Source organism: Meriones unguiculatus, chromosome 21, assembly GCF_030254825.1.
Source record: "Meriones unguiculatus strain TT.TT164.6M chromosome 21, Bangor_MerUng_6.1, whole genome shotgun sequence".
Taxonomy (NCBI): Eukaryota; Metazoa; Chordata; class Mammalia; order Rodentia; family Muridae; genus Meriones; species Meriones unguiculatus.
Window position 1 is genome coordinate 51,542,453 of NC_083368.1, and position 24,620 is coordinate 51,567,072.

Here is a 24,620-nt window from a genome sequence, read left to right on the forward strand (position 1 = left end):
CCAAACACCTTGCTTCTCAAATTCTCTCTGGGATATTTTTACTATTCAACTGGTAATGCAGCGAACAACATACCGTATTTTCCATTCTTTTTATTTGTATGGAATTTATAATTTCACCTTTTAAAGTTCTGTCTTCGAAGAGGAGGGATAAAAGGAAAGTGCTCAGAATTATCAATTTCTTTTCAAATTCCCAAGATGTTGTTTCATGGAAAACTAGCATTAACGCATGAAAAAAAACAAAAAACAAAAAAAAAAAAAACCCTCTGTCTACTTAGGTATTCATCATCATCTACCAGAGAAGAAACACAGGCATCTCAAAGCTAAGCTCATTATTTTCAGTTGAAAATAAACTTACTATTTTCAGTTTTGTGGGAAACTGAGTATATTAGATTTTTAGTCTCCTTTGAAACCTTTGGCATTTATGGGCAATGTTCAATCAACTTCATTTAACTTGCTTTTGTGGCCTCTTGAAAACAACAGAGTCGATCATAAGTCAGATCAGCACACATGTTAAATCTGATCTTTTATGCAAATAGGATTAAAATTATTTTCAATTCAAAAATTTCATTTTTCTCATAAATGAAATTCTAGGTTGCCCCACGTATACCGTGGCATTCTAGTGTCTCTAACACAGGATGACACATGTTGTATCATGAATGTGTGCCTTCCGCAAAGGTCTTTATTATTGTTACTCACTGTTTCAGGTGCCCTTGATTTTACTCCTCCATTTTTAGCCACACCTACATCACTGGTGAGTCTCCCCAAGCAGTCAAGTCTTTGCTTTGTCTTTCATAAATACTTTGGGTATCTTTAATCCAAAAATATGAAATGTGCCAAAATCCAAAGCATTTTGAGTACTTTGATGCCACACGTCTAATGTGGGATGAGTATACAATCAATACCTCACAAAATCACTTTCAGTCTATGCAATTAAGGTATGAAACATAAATGTAATAGATTTTTGTGTTTAAACTAAGGTCCTAATTGCTGAGACTTGCTTATACATACACAAACATGTTAAAATCTGAAGAATTCCAAATCTGAAATACTTCTGGTCCCCATCACTTTGGACAAGGGATACCCAACCTGTATTAATTTTAGAATTCTACTATTATTTGAACTACGTAGTCCCAAAGGCAATGAAAGTAAAAGCATAATTGTATTTGCAAATTGGGCAAGTTCAATTATCTTTATCATATTGACAGTGCCTCTCCCTTTCGATTTAAATGTGGGAGAAGGCAAGAGTCCTATAAATATGTTAGGAATTTATTCTGCCATGGCTTTCTGCTGATAATGTGTAGTATGTAAAGATTCAGTCATTCAAAAGACATCCATGGGGGCTGTAGTTGATGGCTTAGAGATTAACAGCCACTGCTGCTCTTGCAGAGGACAGAGGTTTGATTCCCAGAACCCATATGGCATCTTACAATTGTCCTTAAGCCAGTTCTTAGGGATCCAGTGCCCTCATCTGACCTCCATTGACACCAGGCATGCACTCATGCATGCATACATACATACATGAGGTAATAATAAATACGACAAACAGGACATTCACTTAGTGTCTGGGGTGTCTTCCACTTCAGCTCATTGGTATAGCACCAAGAAGATAATGAGCAAATATCCTCTCTTGTCATAAACATAAGCCTTAATAACTGTTAATTTAAAATAATTTCTTATTGCAGAAAACATTAAGTATTATGGAGGAAAAGGCAGGAATGGATGACAGTGAGTAGGATTGTCAGGGCTGTTTTCATTGAGGACAAAACTTTACAACATAAAAGTAGATGCCAATGAGGGGATGAACTTTGTGTGTCAAGTTGTTAGCGCATGGTCACCAGCCACTTTGTCAGGTACCAACGCAGATGCCGCTTTGGATACACTTTGACGTGGTTAACAATTATAATCAGCCAACTCTGTGTAAACCAGATGGTCCACTTTGTAACATGCCCTCTGGGTGTGAGGTGACTAATTACACCTAAAAAACTGAGAGCAATTATGATGACCTGTGCTCAGGGGACTCTTTTCTGAGGTGAGAGCATTTTCCCCTCCTGGAAGCCTCCACTAAAGCCGCAGGCAACACTTCCGGTCCAGCCAAGTGCTAGTCAGAGTGTGAAGGAGGTGGAAAGTAAACTGAAGGCGTTTATCTTTCCAGCTTTCAGGAGATTGTCACTGATGCTGAGGTGGGATGTTTTCAGGAATGCAGTGCTTTTGGGGCCAATCATGTTCCTTTAAGTAACTTCTTACCATGCCCCTGTGAGGAAAACAAAACTAACTAACTCACTAACTAACTAACTAACTAACTAACTAACAAAACACTCATTGGTTCTCTAAGCTGGATGTGAATGGAACACCCCCTTCAGTGTGTCACCAAAACCCTATGTGGGGTCAATAAATGTCTGTTCACAACTTTCCAGTGAAACTTATGTGACGACTGTATGAAGGTAGGTCTTATTCAGAGGGCTTTAAAAAAATTATGTTTTTTTTTTTTTAAATGCAGGAGTGCTCTGTCTGTATGTACACCTGCATGTCAGAAGAGGGCATCAGATCCCTTTTGGTCATGAGCCACCATGTGGTTGCTGGGACTCAAACTCAGGACCTCTGGACAAGCAGTGTTCTTAACAGCTAAGCCTCCTTACCAGCTTCCCACTGCCCTCATTTTAAAATTTACTTCTGCCACCTTTCAAAGACCTTAGAAACAGAGGCTAAGCTGTGCTAGAGAGCAGCGATTCTGCCTTAAGCCTGCAACCTAGAATCCTTGCTTGAATCTCCCTCCTACAAGCCTATAGCTGCAGACTCAAAACTCCATTACCTCTTCACCAAATCTCCAAGCTGCCATATGGTTATATGGACAGACATGGGTAGAAAATATAATTTCTTCCTCCCCCTCTTCCTGGGTTTCTACAGGTTCTGTTTCTATGGAAAGCCTGTACTGGATAGGGAAGAAGCCATGAGTGGACACAGAAGATGGCTGTCAATACAACAACAGGTCTGGAGAAAGACCTTGGAGCAATAGAGGCAAGGGGCCATGATAGCTGAAATGAACTAAGCAAGGGCCAGAGCTCAGTGGTTAAGGTCATCAGGGCAGCAAACCAATCACACAGCACTCTACAGGCCTTGAAGAACATTCCGCCCTCACTGACATGGGCACTTTCACTCGGCTTTTGTAGAAACTCACTGGCTGTTGTATTGCTGGGTAGAGGGTAGAAGGTAGAAGATGAGCTAAAAGGATGGAACAATTACTCAACTAAAGCAGTGATGATTGAACTAAAATACAAGAGGAAGAATGGTAACAACTGTCATTTTGTGGAAATATCTCAAAGGGAGAAGCCAGCAGAGAGTGCAGTGGCTTGTGCCTATAATCTCAGCACACCAGAAGCTGAGGCAGAGGGCTAGGTTTTTCGCTGAGGTTACCCTTGGCTACAGTGAGATCCTGTCTGAAAAGATAAATAGAGCAAAACGAGTTCCTAATAAATTTTACATGAAACCTGCGAAACAAGTCAAATATAATGCCATGCTTTTTCTTTCTCTCTCTCTCTCCTTTTTTTTTTTTTTTTTTGCATGATTACCAGGAAAAATGTCAGTACTCAGATCTGTTCTACCCTGACCAACTGACCATGTGTCCTCTTCTTCCTGCATAGACAAACCCATGGATCTGTTTTCTTGGTCATAACAACCTTTCATAGATTAGAGACAGAATTTTATCACTTATCATGGGTCCTCCCAAATAATATATTAGCTGTACTGGCATGTAGGAATGCTTCTGTCTTGTTTTAGTCCAGGGCAATTGTATTTTTATGGCTATATCATAAGTATTTGGGATAGTGCTTGCTTATAGCAGTGGATGTCCAGTAAATATTGTTCAATAAATGTGAAGATCAAAAATTAAATATTTTGCACAGTAATGCACATTGAAAAAGTAAACACATACTTAGCTACAGGTCTTTCCAGCGTTTTTCCCTACTTTTTAATTGCCCCTTGGCTAAAATACCAAAAATCAATGTCCCTATTTCTTGACACAAAATTCTGTCCTATGGGCAGATTGCAGAGAATCTTATGAAAGAAGGGGGAGCTAGGAGGACCTGGAGGGGACAGGAGTTCCACAAGGAGAGCAACAGAACCAAGAAATCTGGGCCAGGGGTCTTTTCTGAGACTGATACTCCAACCAAGTACCATGCATGGAGATAACCTAGAACCCCTACACAGATGTAGTCCATGGCAGCTCAGTCTCCAAGTGGGTTCCCTAGTAAGGGGAACAGGGACTGTCTCTGACATGAGCTCAGTGGCTGGCTCTTTGATCATCTCCCTCTGATGGGGGAGCAGCTTTACCAGGCCACAGAGGAGGACAATGCAGCCAGTTCTGATGAGACCTGATAGGCTAGGGTCAGAGAGGGGTAGGAGGACCTCCCCTATCAGTGGACTGGGGAAGGGGCATGGGAGGAAAAGAGGGAGGGAGGGCGGGCAGGATTGGGAGGGGATGAAGGAAGGGGCTACAGCTGGGATACAAAGTGAATAAACTGAAATTAATAAAAAAAGAAATTAAAAAAATGCCAAAAAAAGAAATTCAATATGCATTAAATATAAATTAAAGTTGAAATTCTGAAGAGGTAAAAAAAAAAAAAAAATCTGTCCTATTGTTTTGTTGTCACTATACAGTTTAAACTACCCTGGAGAGCATGGACAACATTCCCGATTGCAGACTGGTAATAAATCACTAGTTTGCACTTATCAGACTAAGGAGGTAGCAAATGTAGCAATGTGCAGAGGTGAGCACATTGCCCCTGGAGCCCAGGGTGGGGCCTGGGACTATCTGTTCATGCGGTAGCTCTGTGACACGAAGTGTGTGCTCTCCCAAAGCCTCAACCTCCTCTACAGCACCCATGCTACCAACCGCCCTCATGGCTCACAGAGTAATCAAAGAAGCATTGACCAGCAAGGTTGGTGTGTTGATGAATTAGTCTTTCCAGTATTGATCTGAGGGCTTTGTTTCGGTCTACTCAAAGTGGAGAACAATGAAACCTGCTCTACATGCTATACCGATGATTCTGCTGAAATCTGCTATAGTTTTGAAGCCTTTCACTCTTCTAATCACGTTTCACTTTTCTCTCCATAGGTTTCCCAATAAATCACATCTCAACTGAGAACACTGGCCTGTCTCAGAGGGAAGCCTTCTTGGTCATTGCTGATCCAATCCTATGACTCAGGCCAGAACCTGGAAAAAATGCATTCTTTGTAGAAATGAGCTGGAGAACCAATCTGAGACTTTCCTTTTTATCTGTAGCCATCTAGAACACTACTCAAACTGTACTGAAAAGCAATCATGTGTATCCAGGCCTCTGGAGGAACAAGTCCAATTTATAACTGGGTAGCAGTAAGGTTATATCCAGACATCCCTCTGGATTCTTTCCTAGCCTTTGGCCTACAAGAAAGGCAACCAAACTTCCAGGCTCAGTACTTGCCTAGCACTTAAAGTAAGCCTGTTTAATCTCTAAAGTTTCCCGTAGCTTGAAACTGCTGGATTTCTGTGCAGTGAATTACACAATGCACTCTCTGGAATGGTTTAGCATCTCTGTCAGTGTCTAGAGGATAGCAAGAATGCATTTCCCTTCATTCCTGCTCTGTACATGAACATCACTCTCCAGCCTTTCATTCACAGCATTTCATAAGGTCAGTCATCTGGAGATTCTCCCTCTACAAATCTGCCTCACATTGTACAACCTACTACCAACTCTATTGCCCAATTTGTTTTGTTTATCCCCTTTTCTCTCCAATATCTCAATCTGTTGTCTAGCATTAAATTCAGATAGGCAAAGTATTAGCACTCTGAAAATATCATATGATCATAAATATACTTTTTTCTTCACATAAGTACAAAATGTAAATGTTAGAGACAGTATATGAAACATATTTCCAATGATGTAGAAATTCACTATCTTGGGTTAGATGGACAGAGATATTCCCATTAAGTAGTAAATGTTTGTGAATGTTTATATACATTGTAACAGGAACTTTCTCCAGATGTAACTGTTCTTTCAAATGCTTACTGCCCTTAGTCTTCTATCCTAGGCCTAGTCCTGGGAGCTTCTGGCCTCAGCAGACTGACTTTTAAATATGCTCACACTTTCTAGCTCTTTCTGAATTGTGGCTGGCTGGTTCAATGCAGCTGTTCTGGCTCAAACTCCTCTCCAAGATGACTGATTCAACCTGGCTCCTCTCAGCGTCTGAATGAATTGATTTGCTTAGTTTCATATTAACTTTAGCAAGATATTCTAGTCTGGCTAGTTCTCATTCTCTGGCTTGTCTATATTAACCTGATTTGCAGCTTTGTCTGCCTCCCAATTAGACATCACTTTAAAAACCTGGGTGCTTCCTTCTACAAACTAATTTTACCTTCATTGTCTGAAATTAAAGGTGTGTACCTGGGCATATCTATATTCTAGCCAGAGGGATTAGGGTAATGTCTGCATTCCAGCCAGATCATTTAGACCTGGGTCTTGGGATGTGATCCTTTGCCACAACAGTCATGTTTCTGGATTAAAATTCCTCTACAATACATGTCAGATAAGAAAGAGGTGGGAGGAAGGAGGGAGGGCAGGGTGGGGAAGAGAGAGACAAGGGAAGCACTAAGGGTCATGGAGGGGAGGGGGAAGAAGAAAAGGAGGAAGAAAGGGAGATGGGGAGGGAGGGACGGAAGGGTAGAGAGAGGGGGGGACACTTTACCTACCAAATACTCAGTCTTTTGTTCAGCAGAAAGAAAAAGAAAGGAAGTCCCAACTCATAGCAATGTCACTGTAATGCTACTGAATCAAAATTTTTATATCACTGAAGTAAATTAATCTGTCAATTCATTCCAAAGAATAACTTTGATCTTTAAGATGCACTTTTACAAACACCCAAATTATTACAAAGTAACTCAATTATTGTTTTAAGTAGATTTCTGTTCTTGGAAACAGTGGTTACACAAGTAAAATCACTAGCATTCTAACACACACACACCTTATCTGTCAGATTCTGTATTATACATTTCAAATTATAATTTGGACAATCAATCATTTCTATCAAATATTAGTAGACACCACACTATTTTTTGCCAAGCAGTGTGCTTGGAATTTTGGAATTCATATGATCTTAAAAAAGAATTTTCTCTCTGATTATATTTTTCTTGCAGCAATATTAAAACTTTTCCAGATCTAGTTAGCAGTTAGAATAAAAACAGATTCTTTTAAATTATTACAAAAGCTATCATTGAACTTGGACAACTCACATATTAAACATAGAAATCCCAGGTAAGATAGCATACTTTTTTTTTTAGAAAATGTGAATTCAGATATTTCGGAGTAGGAGGTTATTAATATAGAGAAGCAAAGAAGAGCTCATGCTGGGTGTGTCTGGCCATGTCATCTTTGCCATTTTAGTGGACAGACATTCAGGTAAGTAAAGACATGTGACATAACATGTTAGCATGAAGAAGTTACCTTTGCCATTTTCTCTGCCAGCTGCAGGCGGCCATCCAGCTCCCTCCTGATCTGGGCTGCTTGCTCATCTGCATTATCCAGCTTAAAAGGAAAAGAAGTGCGTGAGTGTGTACAAATGGTAACTTGGCGGCATGAAAACAAAGACTAAACAACGAAAAAGGGCTCAGCAAATCCCCCCAACCACCTATACAGAAGTTTGCTTGATTCCACCATAGCCCGCCCAATCATATTACTTTCATCGGGTTTCAGTCACAAAAAGTTAAATCTTAAGGGTTCAATAGCTCGATTTATTATGAAAAGCAATTACTGCAATAATTCCAGGCATAATGTGTTTGCAACAAATCTAAACAAGAAGTCCCTGTTTCCCTGAGGTCGCCATGACTCATCAAGTTTGTTCATCCCATTCTCCAAATTTGCAAGGTCATCCCTTAGCTCCTCAGCACTGAAAAATTTCTTTTGGATGATAAGATGACAATTGCTATCTCATTTCTTATTTTCTATTTTTAACACTGTCTCTTCATTTTTTTTTTGTTTGTACTAATGATAAACAATTAAAGTGCTACTTGAATGACAACTTTCTACCATTTAAATCTGCAAGCATTGCTCATTCTAGTGAAAATATTTAGGTTGCCAAGAAATGTTTGCACACTTCTACAGATAGGTACTACATTAAGAGATCCATTACATTGTTTTAAATTTGATAGACTGTAAGTAAATATGCAATCATTATCTTTCAAAAATTACCCATTGGTATGGAAAATTATTTTCATTCTTAATTTTTCTTACATGTTCTAATGCTCCCTCCTTCCCATTTTTAATCTCTTATTAGTCTATTATATTATATTAAACTGGTGATATTAAATGTTAAATTCCTTCTCATTTCAATCCATGCTCCTTTTCTATACTCATCAAGAAGCTAGACCAAAAGGTATAACTATATTTTATAATAACTTACAATATTTAATTATTAATATGTTTGTTTCTGCTAAATATGCCACAAGTGTTTATGGAGGCCAGAAGAGGGTGTTGAATCCCATGGAGCTGAAGTTGCAGATGGCTGTAAGTACTGGCAGTTATTGATTTATTCAAGGGGGGAAACCACAATAGAAAGGGAATTAGCATCTAAAGGAGTCATAGGCCTTCCTCTAAGAGCTTTTTAGTATATTAAGAAACCACAAAATTCTTCAAATTTTACAAGAATAGTACTTAGACCATCAAACAGATATCTTTGGATTAGCAATTTATTTAAATGTTAAGAAGAGTTGTTACAGTCATTTCTGAATTTTAATGGAGTTTATTCTGTGAGAGATATTTAACTACTGTAAAAATATCAATGGCTTAACTTCATTTGTCTGAAGTAGGTAAAGAAAAGAATTGCTGCACTGAACTTCTCCATTGCAAAGCCAAGATCTCAGAGATGAAGAGCCCTGACTTTAGTGACTACCACTGCCATCTTGTAAATAATAAAAGATCATATTCTTGAACACATGTACAAATAAATCCTGGGAACAAAATATAATAAAGAAATTAGGCAAAATCTTAAGGGCTTTTCCTTGTTTTCAAAACCTCATATAAGATTTAAGGAGCAAATTATGTTGCCTGTTTTTCAACATGTGAGAATCTTGGACTAATGTTCCATATTTCTTCTTACTTTGAATACTTCTGTCTATAATATACTTCATGATAAAGTGTATATATATATATATATATATATATATATATTATCTCTTCCCACTCCTCATTTCTCTTTTTCTCTGAGAAACAATTTCTGTATGTTGACCAAACTGGCTTCTGACTCATGAACTAAATGGTCTCCCCTCCCCCATTTCTCTCATGAGTGCTGGGATTAACAGATAGGCACTACTATGCCAACTTAATCTAAAGTGGTACTTTTTCAATTGAGAAAGCTGTAGATTTGTAGACTAACAAGAAAAATGAAGGGAATCCTTTGTACCTTTCCCCAGGGTACTGAATATGATAAAAACCACCCATCTCATTCAGATTTCTTTGGGATAAGATGTCTTACATAGGTCTCTATATCTGCATTGAAGAGCTTCGGGTCTGAAACCTTTGCTCTGATATCTGAGAGTGCCCGAGTACCCCTTGAATACTCATGCTCGAAAGTGGCATCAGTGACTGAAAACTTGACATGCCATAGGACACCCAGACTTACCCTCTACTTGAAAATTCAACTTACATAAAGAAAAGATACATTGAATTTAATGAGGAGATGAATCTCATGTCTTAACTTTTTACTTTAAGCACTCATGAATAATGTCATGTTATAACTCATGAATCACCTATCCAATTCTTGAAGCCCCAAGGAGAGTGGTCATCTTTGACCTCTCTTTCCTAAACAGCTCCAGCCCAGTCTACCTACAGTTATACAGAATTAAGGTCTAGAGCTATGCAGTCGAAGCCTTGGCAATCCAGACTTGTCCTTAGTGCTTCACCAGATCTCCTTTTGCACATGAATAATATGAATACACATGTGTGTGAACACATATCAAGCCCATTAAACATATCTCATTTGCTAATTCAGCTATGAATACTTCTAAATAAAAAATAATTAAGAATAAAAGGGAAGGGGAAGGTGCCCCAGTGACTAATGTGCTGGTGTGAAGACCCGAGTTCAGATCCCCAGCACATACACGAAAAGCCACGTGTGGGATGTAATGATACACATATGTAATCCTAGAACTGGGCAGAGGATTACTGAGGTTGGCTGGGGAACCATATAAGCTAAGAACTGACATCAACTCCTGGCCTCCACACATGTACCCACACGTATATCACACAGAGAAGTTCACACACACGCACATATAAACACATTATCAAAAAGGGAGTAAAAGAAAAAATAATAATTTCTCTGTGCCTTGAATCCTCAGTGCCATCAAATCAAGTGATTTTGCACACACACAAAATGCAGTATGATGTTCAGGAGAAAGGAATGCCTGCGTGGATAAATTACAGAAGCGGGCATTTGAAGAGGTTGTTGAGATGGCAGTCCCTATCAGGGTCCATAGCTGTTGACTCAGAGGGCTGCAGTAGGGATCACAGGCAAGTCTTCATTTCAGCAGCACACCCTCTATTGCATTTTCATTTCCTCTAAGTTTATGATTTCAATATTGCATATGACAAAGGATTACTTACCTCACAGATGTCTTCAATGCACTGGGAATGGGGCCTTTAGAGGATGTCATTCAACCCTGACCATGACAGATGCACAAAAGTGCCTCTCATCTCAGCAATGCCTCAAATTTGTGTCACATACACATCTAATAACTTCAAGTTTCAAAGCATTTCACTAGTTTGACACATATTGTCAAAAATTGTACTTCGGTTTTGTTCACCTTCACTGCTGTGGGAATACTATTTCCCCATTCAGAATTCTCTGGGTTGAGAATTCTTATCTTGATTCTTTAGGAGGTGACCCTGTTGAAAACTGTGAGCAGGATTTTGTAGAGAGATGTTTCCCCCAATAGGACTGCCTGGATTTGATAGCTTACCCACAGTTCTCAAAGAGATGGCTCATTCAAAGGTAGTAAAGAAACAGCTACTCCATCCGCGCTTCCGTGCACGGACAGAAGGCCCTTTGCCTTTTATGCTGAGAAGCTGTCTGATCTCTGGAGCTTAACCCACAAAATCAGCCCTCTTACCTCACAGACCACCAACCTGCACTTACTAAGTTCTCTGTAAGGGCATCATCTCCTAAGCTCTTCATTATGCTGAGCCACACACAGTCCTGTTACTTACGTCTGTCAACATTCTCAGCACTGTGGAGCAAGCCAGGCTGTAGATTTAGCCCTTCTTATAAACTAGCAGTTTCCTACACACTTTTAATAACAAAGTCTTAGTAAGGAGAGCAGGGGCCTCTCTGTCATGACTCAGTGGCCGAATCTTTGATCACCACCCCCCGGGGGGTGCAGCTTTGCCAGGCCACACTGGAATGCAATGCAGCCAGTCCTGATGAGATCTGATAGACTAGGGTCAGATGGAAGGGAAGGAGGACCTCCCCTATCAGTGGACTAGGGGAGGGACATAAAGGGGAGTAGATGAAGGGAGGGTGAGCACAGGAGGAGACGAGGGAGGGGACTACATCGGAGATACAAAGTGAATACATTTTTATAAATATTAAATAAAAAGAAAAATAATTGGAACCAAAAATAAATCTTAGGACTTTTAATAATGAAGTAAAAATGCAATAAAATAAAAATTGTGTATGAAGCAGAATATTATTGCCGCAAGAAACACGACAAGCATTTGGGAACTTTCGTAATGAAAAATATGTTTGTGTTAGTGGCATCATCACGGATTTTTAAATATGGAATTACCAGAATGGAGAATTTTAGCATTTTTTCCTCTTGTTCTCTGGAGAACAAAAAGCCCCAGAGAACAGAAACACTTCTGAGAAGTACTGAGTAGGACCAGAAACCTGTGGATTTAGAGCACTATCTTAAAAATAAGAAAATCTTTTTTAAATTTTATTTTAAATTACATGTATGTGTATCTGTGTGGATATGGGCGCACATGAGCACTGGTGCCCCCAAAGGGGCTGTATCCTCTGGGGATGGAGTTGCAGGTAGCTGACAGCCACTCTGTGAGGGCAGGTGGGTACTGAGAACTGAACTCAGGCCTGCTGAAAGAGCAGCGAGTACTCTTCAACAATTAGCCATCTCTTCAGCCTAAGAAAACCTCTACTTTTATGTGAAGGTAACTTGACCACGTTTCATTCAAAAAATTCTTATATGGCCTCTGGTACTGCCCTTCAAATGCTCTAAAAACTACTAACAAATTCTTCAATTCATTAAATCTAGTAACATATTAACAGATTACTCCAAAAAAAATGTCCCTCGTGGCATTGTTCTGTAATGAAAGCTCTCTATGATTAAACGTCTGTTGCCAACCAGGCTGGCTGTCCTTATATTAATCTTGTTGACCACAAAGAAAAGATTAATAGTTCTGTTCTTCTATTGTGATATCTTTGTATATGCTAGGCTTGGTAAAGTGTGCCTCTCTTCCTCCTACTGGAAAAAAAAATCAATTTCATTTTCCTTTAAATTTCTACTTCGATTATGACTTATTTGCGATTAATCGTATCTTGTTAATTTTTTTACCAATATGAAAAATACAAACTGACTGTGATTTATAGTTATACATATTTGGTATTCCCTTGAAGTTAATTCACAGTGGTGCACTTCATAAATTTAATCTATAAATCTGTTTATTTACATATATTTCTAGCAAAAGTTGCTTTACCCGGTACTCTGCGGTTTATCATACAGTTTGATAGCACCCATTGATTACTTGATGGTGTCCAAATACAAATGAATTTCTTTAAGATGGCCTCAGAATAGTGATCAAAAAGATTTATTATCATCAAATTATTTTACCTTGCCTGTTAATTCTCAGGCATTACTCAAATACTAAATTAAAAGAATAGAGCATGTCTCTACTGACGACTTAGGTATGAAGTTACTCTGTGTCCTAGCCCCCATGGTCTCAGCCTCTTAATGCCTGTCTTGGTTGCTGGCTGCTGGGCTTTCCTTCCGGGTCTTTTGCAATTGTTTCTCAGTATGGTGTCATAGGAAGCACAGGGCTTCCCCCTCTCTCAAGTTCTTAATATGAATTCAAACTAAAAACTGAACTGATCTTTAGCGCCAACTCCTCAATGACTCTCCATAAGGACATATAAGTATAACTGTCATACTGAAATGGCAAAAGCAGGAGGAAAAGCCACGGGGGCTAGAAGAGTAAATAAGTGAATGAGTGTAAAACCGAGGTAAGCAGGAATAATGTCCCAACATTAGCCTAGTGTCTAGACCCTCAAATGTTTTGTACCAGGCCACCATTCCAGCCCATTGTACAGTTGCATTTCCTACCCACATTGATCCATTTTTAAATCAAACATTTCCCAGAGCATGTGCTTTGTTGTGTGCGCTCTCCTGGAGGCTCTTCTCCCCAACTTCCCTTTGTTTTCCAGACCAGTATCCAAGTCATCCTAGAAAACTAAACACAAATCTACCACCCAGAGACTTCCTTTTCACAACTGTTGGGCATTTACGATCTCTTCCTCCAAATGCAGTGCTCATGCCTCCTCTCTCTTTACCTCATCCTACTGAAAGCAATGAAACACATCCAACATCAGCACTGGGATTCAGGCAACTCAATTTTAAGGCAAATACAAAGAATAATTCCGCTTATATTAGGAAGTTTCTTGGACCCTAATATCTCCTTCATATTTTGACTCATTTTGCATAAAGCAACCCCCATGAGAGTAAAACTAAAAATCTGTCCCTTACCTTTTTGATCACTAAAAATTAGCTAACAACTACAAAATACCTATTTTTTTTTGTAATATCATACAACAAAAGAACATAAGGAAATGAAGTTATTCCCTGGCTCTTGAGAGCAATGTGTTCCCTGTATGATGTTATCTATGAAAGAGTCAGATAATATCCTGTCTGCTAGATAGAAACCTTTAAAAGAGCTCCCTTATATCTACCTTTTAAATTATGCATAAAAATGTGACTCAGAAATAGCAATTCTGCCACAGATTCTTATAGAACAGTTCTGAGAGTCTTAAAAATTCATTTCCCAAACCACACTTTCCTTTGAATACGTAAAACAGGGAAAAGATGAATGAGCTAATTAGATATAAAATTACCCTATGTGAACTGAACTAAACTATATTAAATAATGGATCAGAATGTTCAAAAGCAAGAACATAAAAATTTAACCTCAAATGTTAAAGCCATGGGATTTCTGTAGCCTGAAGGATGGATGGATATATATATACGTACATATATATTCAGATCTATAGGTTTATATATGTGCATCTATGTATACATATCTGTTGCACACAACTCTTTAAATGTTAGATGTAGCTTTATAAATATTTATACATTACAAAAATTTTTAAGAATTTGTATTAATATTTTATCTTCTAGGACTGAAGAGAAGGCTCAGGGGTTAAAAGAACTTCCTGTGCTCTGCATGGCATGGTGGTACAGGTCTATAATCCCAGTAATTAGGGAGGTAGAGGCAGGCAGATCTCTAAGTTCTTGTCTACAAAGTGAGTTTAAAACTGCCAAGGCTACACAGAGAAACCCTGTCTCGAAAAACCAAAAAAAAAAAAAAAAAAAAAAAAAAAAAATTAAATAAATAAATAAATAGAAGAATACTTGCTGCCATTCAAGATGATCTGGGTTCAGTTCCCAAAAATACCAGGCTGCTCTTAATTGCCTGTAATTCCAGTTCCAAAGATTCAATGCCTTCTTCTGGCCTTCACTGGTACCAAGGCACAAGCATGGTATCCATATATACTTGTAAGCACTAACACATGCACATGAAATAAAAATAAACATGTAAAAGATTCATCTTTTATACAAATTAAATAGCCCTGTATTTTCAAGCAACTATTTGCTAACAATATTTACTTGATAAAATCTACTTGATAATTTCTTGATAAATCTATTTTACTTGATAAATCTATATTCACATTAATCATCCTAGGGTTCAGTGTTTGCCTCTGAATAAAATAATGCCTGTAGACAGACCCACTTTTCAAGATTAGAACTATAACTTCATCATGGCTAATAAAAACTAAATACAACCACCACTTATATCAGTAACTTTTCTGTTTTAAGCATTCTCTTCTTCTGTTATAAATATTAACTCCTAGAGCCTTCCTATGCACTAGGTCTTATTACTGTTTCACTTTAGTGATAAAATCTGAATCACAGGTTGGTTTAAGCCACTTTCCTACAGTCACACATTGATAAATGGCTCTTCCGAAGTATTAATCTCACTGTTTGGCTCCAGTTTTAGCACAACTGTTTCAAACTCCTCAATTCTGTGTTATGTATGTCTTCTGTTCTTTGTTTTTCATTATATGTGAATATATGCACACAGCAGAAACACATTATAAATTACTATAAGATAACGGTAAATATAATATTCATCCCATGTTCAGTAAAGGAGGCACTTTACATTTATGCACACAGATCAAATAGGAGGAAACAACAGGTTGAGGAGTGATGACAGAGAGCTGTAATTCTCTGTATTTTTTTCTCCTCTCTAAATACTTACAGGGAGGCCTTTGTGGAGAAAGTAGAATTTCTTTTGGTCTTAAAGAACAGAGAGGCAGAGTATCCAAGTGATGGAGATAAATGCTAGGCAAAAATTGAAATTTAGGAAAATGAAGAATGTCAAACTATTTCTATGGCGCTTATACAGTTCTGTATTATAAGAGATCTCACTATTTTATGGCTATGTAAGTTTTATGTAAACACTACACCACTCTATTTAAGAAAGAGAAGGAACATTCACATATTTTGATATATGAAGAAGGTTCTGGACCTCCACAAATAACTGTGAGTTAAAAAACACAAATGATGGAGGAATAAGTCTTATTCATTTGAAAATTGTAAAATTCACATTAACATAGAAAATGATGTAATTTTAAGCATTTAACAAGTGTCTTTCAATTACTTTTTACCAACTTTCAGAAACTGATTACAGCTATTCATTACATAAGATATTACTAAGGTAATAACCAGATTGTTCCATTCTATCTAAAAGGTGATAAGGACAAAAATAATTTTGATTTTTTTATGGTCTAAAACAAGAAAGATTTATGATGTGGCTTAAAATATTAAAGTTCTCCAAATGACTACCAAATCTCTATTCCCAAATCTTACTACCATTTACAATTACAAATTTGCATTATCCAATTAAATGTATTATTTTTATATAGACAGACAATATTTTGGTTTTAGTATACATAATACCATACTGATTTCAGGAACTCCACTGTGAAGCCCTGCTTCAGGATAATTGCTACCCAGCAACAAAAGGCTAAAACAATGCCTGAACAGAGTAAGCACAGTGTTGGAATAACAATCAGGGAGGTACCATGCCCTGCCACACAAAAGTTCTATCAGACAAGTATCAACATCCCCAGCCCTGCTGGAATTTGCCTTTTGTTTCTTCCAAAGACAGTTGGTGACTCATTGTTTTGGTCTAAGCAGATACATGGGAAATGAGTAGATTTCTGAAATAGAATACAAAACATAGGAACAGAAGAACGTATGGATGGATTCCAGTGAGACCCAGCAGTTCACAAGTTTTGTAGGCAATAGAGAAGCAAATATTGATCTCTGTTGCTTTCCAGGTATGATGGCCCCCACATTCTCATGTTTTGAATAGTGGGCCCCAGCTGGTGACACTACTTTGGGAGGATCCATAAACTTTTGGAGGTGGAACTTAGCTGGAAGTCAGTAAGAACTCTTGGGGGTGTCTTTTCCAGGGGCTTTTCATTCTCTGCTTCCAAGATGCCATGAAATAAGGGACTCTACTGAGCTCTCCATTTCACCACCATGATACTCTGCCGAAGCACACAGGGCCAAGGGACCATGGGTGGAGCCCTCAGAAACCAAGAGTCTCATTAGCATCTCCTTCCCTCCCGTTGGGCTGCTGTGTCAGGAATTTTGCTTTGCAGTAATGCACAAGCGACCATTACAGACTTTTCGGACCTGGGCTGTAGGGAAAATGTGGAAGAATCGGCAACACGGTTGGAGAGCTCCAGGACGCTGGGCTGCGCTCAGAAAGCTCACGGAAGCAGAAACCAGAGTCCCCTGTGAGAGTAAAGGGTCTTTTGCAGATTGGAATAAAAGCCACCTGTGTTACATTCTGGCAAAGAATATGGCCTCAGTTGTGTCTGTCCTGAAACTTGGTGGGGAGCTGAGTTTAAAGGTGACTAATTAATTATGCAATGGAGGAAATTTTACCATCTTGTAGCATTCAGACAATGGCATGATTAAGGATGGCTGGTTTTTTGATTATTAAGCTTTCTGAGAGTTCAAGAAAAAAAAAAAAATGACTCCAGATAATGGGGAGAGAAAAGTGTTGATTTAAAAACATACAGTATGGCTAGAAAAGGACTGAGTGGAAGGTCGTGAACCATGAAAGGAATTGTTATAGATACTGGTGTTGTTTTTAAAACTTGAGTTACTTCATAGTGGAACAATCAGCAAGGGTCCTTTAAGTCTAGGCCCTACCCATCAAAAACTTCAGGGTGTAAAATTATATGAAACTGTTCATTTTAACAACTTTTGATGAAGACAGATCTCAGATGCATCTTGCTTACACAGGGAAATTTAAGGAATTGTAGCCTTCAGTTCATCTACTCGGGTTCCGAGAAGCCGCAGCAGCATCCAAGGGGCTTGTGGCCACCGGAAGTGGTAGCAGACCTCGACATCAAACCTGACACTGTTTTCCTCAGGCACGTAGACTCTGTGACAAGATCATAGGGATGTCTCCCAAGATTTCAAAGGGGACAGACGGCGTGAAAATGAGGTCTAGGCTGCTGTGGAGACCCTAGCAGACTAGCGATGCCGCGATGCGGGGTGCCTACGAAGGAGAGTGGCAGGCTATGAAAGGAGTGATCCTGAGAGAGAGAGAACTCGGAAGGCCGGTTGGAGCGGACATCAGGACCACCTGCCCTGGATAGAAGAGAGCGACAGCATTCGGTGGGTACCTTAAAGGATTTTGTCTTGCTCTGATCGGATCCTTATGTCTGACCCCTCTTTGTCTCCCTTTGCAATTAACATATCTGCTCGGTATCATTGCTCTATTATGATGTTATGCTATCTTACGTTAGAAGTGCGTATATTGTTCTTTCATTTTTATAGAGGCTCACGGCTAAGAGCTTGGCTTGTGTCTCTGAGGAGACTTTAAATTTAGACTTCTGAGTACTGCTAGAACTGTGAAAGCCCTGGGAAATATTAGATTTTTGCATTGTAAGAGAGCTAGGATCTGTTCATGCTCAGGGGCACATCGCTGTTGTTTGATTATGAAACACCCTCCCACAGGCTTATGTTTTGAACACTTTACTTTTTTTTTTCCAGCTGGTATTTTCAAGGCAGGAGACTGGTAACTTTCCCTGACAGAGCTTAGCTGGCGGTAGTGGGATGCTGAAAGCACATCCTTTGGAGTAACTGATGCTTGGACCCTGACTGTTCTTTCTGCTGTCTAGCTTCTATGAAGCCATTCTACTTTACCATACAATGTATCCGTCCACTATGATGTCGTGTCCGAGCACATGGGCTGAATCCACCAAAATAATTATCCAAACTAAAGATGATCTCTTCAAGTTGTATCTATGAAGCATTTGTACCACAGTGTTTTAATATACCCATAACTAAACCATAAGGAAATTGAAACATGAATAAATTACTTAGTGATTAATATAGAGTTCCAAGTTTATTGCCTTTCTTCTATTTAACAAAATAAAACACACGACCCACCCCTATAGGTGACTTCAGGCAGCCCAGTCTTTCTGTAAATTATACCTAAACAACTTTTAGGAATCCCACTTGGTTCCTGTCATTACTTTGCTACCACCTCAGGAGTGCTTCCTATCACAAGGTAAATGCTAAGCCCTTTCATCAAATTGTTGACTCTTTAAGCTCATCTCCTACTTCTCTAGAAATTCATATAACATACCTTCCTAATTTATTACAATCTGTACACAGATTCTCATCGCTCTGACCAAATATTTAAGAGAAAATAATTTAGATGGAGAATTTATTTACTTCATGGTTATAGAGTCCTTTCAGTCCTTGGTTACTTGACCTGAAGTGTTTAAATAGATTCTTCCTCTTGTGGTAGGCAAGAAGCGTATGTGAGCATATATTGCTCATATACAAAAATATAGACAATGAAAAAAATCCCACCAGCCTTCATAAATACCAAAAAAATGTACTCTCAAAGTAGACACTGTTAATAACATACCATTTTCAATGGATCAGAAAGAACCTAGTATTAAATCTAATCAGAGAATGGAAAGACTCAAGGGGACAAGATGATGGAAGGTCTTTGCTCTTGGACCAGCAGAATTAATATCATGAAAATAGTTATACCACTAAAATTAATGCATATAGCTAATGCAATATTCATAAAAATTCTAGAAAAGATCCGTGGAACCACAAAAGAACACAATTAGAAGTATCACAATACAATACTTCAAATTATACCAGAGAACTACAATGGCAACTTTGATAGACTATTTTCATTAACAAGCAGCCATGAAGGATAAAAACATCATTCCTTATTATACTTGAAACAGTACACTCATTAGCAGTTGAGAAGAGCAACAAGTAGATTAGCAAAAATGTACTAGTACTATTGTGAAAGATTCTCTTCAGTCTGCAAACGAGTTCTCAGTTTTAAAAATGAAAAAGTTGAAAGCATTGTAACACTACTAGGATGGACCTAGGCAAAGAAGAAAAACAAAAACAGATAATAGGGGATGAAAATTTAGAAATGAAAAGCACATTTAACAGAATATTTAAGGAGAAATATTATTAAGGAATATTCTTTTTTTATATTTTTATGACAGTATTATCACTTTGTAGCTTGCAACCAATAAGCTTTAGTTGGGATACAGGTGTGAGCCACCAAGCCTAGAGAAAGGACAAAGCAAGTGAGCAAGAAAGCAAGCAAGCAAACAAGCAAGCAAGCGAGCAAGTGAGCAAGTGAGCAAGTGAGTTAGCAAGCAAGCAAACAAAAGCAAAACCAGTACAAGAAAACCAGGCCCAAGTGTTGCACAGCCCAAGCTTCCCTCCAGTGGAGACCATGTCTCAGGTTCTCTGAGGCTGGTATTGTATGAGAACACCACCACAGCCAGCGGCAGTAACCTTTCGAGCGGCCAGATGTAGAACCAAATTAAAAAACTAAAAATGAATACTTAAATGATGCACCCTTGTATAACTTATTTACAATGCTAAAAAATCTAATTTTTAGAGAGGAAATTTACTGAATATTACTAACCAGAGACTCAAATTCACTTAAATCAAACTCATATAATTCATAATATCAGGCAATTGCATGCAAAAGAAATAAACATATTTATAAGTATTTATAATTACTTTAATTATAAATTTTGGTATTTCAAATTCACTTAAATCAAACCCATCCAATTTATAGTATTCAGGAAATTCTATAGAAAAGAAGTAAACATATATTTGTAAGTATGTACAGGTATTTCAATCACCAATTTTAGAATCTCAATTGGAAATAATAAAATTTACTTATTTTTAAGGTTTTAATCATACTCATACTTGAATATTTAAGCATTTTGACATTTCAAGTTACAGATAAACAAAGTATCCCAAAGTAACTGTAATTTCCTCATGTATTTTGAAAGTTATTAAACATAGCTCTACATAAAATGTGCATTTATGTCCACTGAAAAACACAATTACTTTGAATTGTGTTTGCATACTCTCTAGCATATGCTCTTGGATGAGAATTAAAAAAAAAAAAGATGGTAGCAGTGATCTTGCGGACATTTCTCTTCCAACTCAGTGTGTGTGTGTCCATGTGTGTGTGTGTGTGTGTGTGTGTGTGTGTGTGTGCATGTGTGTGTTTTACAAGCTTTGTACTGAAGTGCTCAGAATGTTAACACTCATGGTTCCTGGGCTTCTGGGGGCGAGGGTGTCCCTTCCATAGGGAAAAAGCTAAGAAACACAGCAATTACTTATTTATTGAAGGATGTAAAGCTTTATACCCACAGCCCAAATCTAAAATACAAATTAGTCTCCAAACCTTAATATTCAAAGGTTTTGAAAGCTCCTAGAGAAATGTAATCATAAACACTAAATTTTAAGAATTCACAAATAATTTTGGTTACCACTTAAAAACATCCATGCATTTTTGCAATATTCTTAATTCTTCAAGTCCTCAGACTACAGGGATTTCGGATGGGGGATATTAAGAGATCAAGATCTCAATTAACTTTGCTCTGACTTTTGGGTAAATCTAGGTGAGTCATTTTATTCAGTTAATGGAATGAGATTATAAAACATTGATGAAGGTTGCTTGTGGCAGAAAAGATTACGATCTAGATAGCTGTAAAATTGAGTTACTTAATCCTCTTAAAAATCTAAATATAGAGGCAAAAGGATAAGAATTGCCGTGACTATATAGAGTACTACGTGCTCCGCTCTTCACACGCTGGCGCTGTGGGGCCGCCTATGTGTTTACAGTTTGGAAGACCCTTAGCTTCCTATGTAGACATTGGTGAAAGCCACAACCCCACCTCCTGTCTTGCAGTCTGTGCACGATGGTCTCTCTGTCCAGAGAATTCTGGCAATTCAGCAAGATTCTCGTTTTGGTAAATTTCTTTATGGCATGATGGACTATGATCCTGCCTTTCTCAGCCTCTGCTGAGTGGATGCAGACAGGGAGCTTCTACATCAACACGGCATTTACAGAGGCATGCTTTGAAAATTAAGCCTAGAAAGTATCTAATTCTTATCCGTCACCATATTCCTCTCACTTCACACAATTAATGGAGCGTATTATTTATACTCCATGCATGCTTATGAATAATGTGCTTACTAATTAATTTGAAATGCTGTATTTACCTTATGTCATATATAAAAATAATTGCTAATGAATACTTTTAATTTCTGCTTAAAGAAAAACAGCTGATTGATACCACTTACACCATTTTTTGTTAAGCTATGGAAAATGAACTCATTTCGTAATTTAGACTAAAGATGGGTATCTTTAATATCTAGTATTTTTACTTTAAAAGAATAGAAACATTACTTGAAATTCGTGGCATTTCTGGACTATTCTTCTGAAGTTAGGCTTTCAGCTGATAGCTTATTCTCTGTCTTCACTTGCAGCACTTTTGCTGTTCTGGACTCAGTAAATCATGGCCAATGATCTAGAGCTACAGAGCTACCAGGAACACTTTGGAGGTGTTCTCTATGATATGGCCTTCCAGTTTCTTAACTGTATTTTTGCAGATATGCTATCCTCAAACCAAATGAGAGCTGGTGTTAACATTACTGCACCTACTTCATGGTAGTACTTAGATTATTAGTTCTCGACTCTATTTTATGTAATTTTATTAACAAGTATACATTATAAACATATGCATACCTACGTGTTTTTAAAATAACAACTAAATTGATATTTTTATTTCAACAATCTCTGACTTCATTGCTTTAGCATGGTATTTTATACCTCCTAACTTGCTGTTTTAGGAGCTTTTTTAATGCCTTAATTCTGCTAATTGATAAGTCATTGGTTCTGATCAGAAGTAGTTTTTTAATTTAAATTTATTTTTTGTAATTTATTCACTTTGCATCCTCTTCCTCTATGGCCTGGCAATGCCTACTCTCCCTCACCCCCAACCCAGGAGAAATGATCAAAGAGTAGGCAGCAGAGTCCATATCAGAGACAGTCCCTATTCCCCTTACTAGGGAATCCACATGGAGACTGAGCTTCCATGAGCTACCTCTGAGCAAGGGATAAAGTCCAAGTGGATCAAAGATCCCAACATAAAACCAGACATATAAAATCTGTTAGAAGAAAAAGTGGGGAGGAGCCTTGAACTCACTGGCATAGGAGACAACTACCTGAACAGAACACCAGCAGCACAGGCTCTAAGATCAACAATCAACACATGGGACCTCATGAAACTGGAAAGGTTCTATAAAGCAAAGGACACGGTTGTCAGAATAAACAATAGCCTACAGACTGGGAAAGGATCTTCACCAATCCTATATCTGACAGAGGGCTAATATCCAGAATATATAAAGAAGTCAAGAAATTAAACTCTAACAAACCAAATCATCGAATAAAAAATGGGGTACAGAACTAAACAGAATTCTCAACAGAAGTAGTGATAATGGCTGTGTTTTTTAAACATTAGCTTCCTGTTGTTTTAAGCAAGACTCTACCCTACAGCTGTGGGACAAGGGATCTAACTTGGAGACTTCTAGCTGGTGTCAGGAGACAACTATGGCAACAGTCTTTTCTTATTCCAGGGCTTTCTGTTTCCATTTTCCAGACCATGGAGGCCCATGACTGCTCAGGTCCTGCACATCTCCCTGAAATACAAATTTCTGACAGTAACGTCATGTTTTTATTATTTACTATTGGTTCATTGCTGGCAAAAAAACCCAACCAAACAAACAAACACAAATATATGCAAGGTAAAACACAACCAAGACTATGACAAACCTCTCCTGACACAAAGGAAAGATGAAATCTGGGACAGAAACCTGCAGACAGGCCCCAGCAGCTTGCTTAGATGAGGTCCCCTCTATGCTCCCCAAACCGTGATTTGCTACTTCTCTTTTCAGAATATTCCTTCCCAATAAAACAAACTGTTTTCTGTGTCGTCTTCCTTTCTTTACATTTCAAGTTTTGTTGGAAGACAACATAAAAAAAATACAACACGTACACACACAGTCTCTTTTCTCTCACAAAGTCTCTCTCTCACACATAGAGAGAAAGAGAGACAGAAGAGAGAGAAATGGGCATGTATGCAGGTTTCACTTGCAGAAAAGAAAATTCTCATTTGTTTTCTTAATTTATGTAAAGTCACTGTAATTCTACAGAAAAAAAATTCCCTTATGAAAAAAGGTTTTTGTGATTTTTGTTATTTATTTATTTTAATGACCATTTTCTAAACCTTTCTCTAATCAAGAACTCAAAAGAATTCCATTTTCAGCTCAGATATTTGAAAAGCTTGGGCGTCATAACTCCCATTCTTAACAGTAAAGGCATAGAGAAATCAAAGACATGTTTTAGATTTAGAGACCCCAAAACCTGGGAAAACCACTAACTCAAAATGTAAAAAGACACAAATTTGCAAGGTGGAATATTTGAATAAGCAGGCACAGGCACTGGATGCCATGATTGCAGAGCACTTGTTAACTTAGTGCTTTTGACAAGTTGCTAAAGCTGAAATTAGAGAACAAGGGAGCTCCCTATCTCACTGACTTCCCTTGTAGTCATGAAGATCCAAGAAAGCATCCCAAGTAGCCATGGATGGATACATCAGATCCTTCTCCCAAACTGAGGATAAGATTTTGCCAATGGTAAATGCTAAACACTCATTCTAGCTTCCGTGAAACAATACCTGACCTGTGGCTTTCCTGCCTCCTCCACTGGAGAAGCAAAATCCAAACTGCAAAAGCACAGTGATCATGGTTTGCAGAGCTTAAGCAAATACATTGTGAAGTCTGTAGTCAGAGAAGAAAATGAGGGATTTTGAGGTAAGACAAAACGAGTCCCCTGGGCAAGAAACAGAAACACGAAGATTCTATAGCTGAGACATAG

General features: G+C 38.1%; 1 protein-coding gene across 9 annotated transcripts in view; it reads right to left on the reverse strand.

Moving 5' to 3' along the window:
* Positions 1-24,620, reverse strand: part of Cadps2 (calcium dependent secretion activator 2) — a 520,278-nt gene that overhangs the window by 290,249 nt on the left and 205,409 nt on the right. For all 9 annotated transcript variants that reach the window (XM_060374001.1, XM_060374000.1, XM_060374003.1 and 6 more), the window contains exon 4: positions 7,473-7,553. In XM_060374001.1, the coding sequence (XP_060229984.1) occupies positions 7,473-7,553 (81 nt within the window). The remainder of the gene's footprint in view (positions 1-7,472; positions 7,554-24,620) is intronic.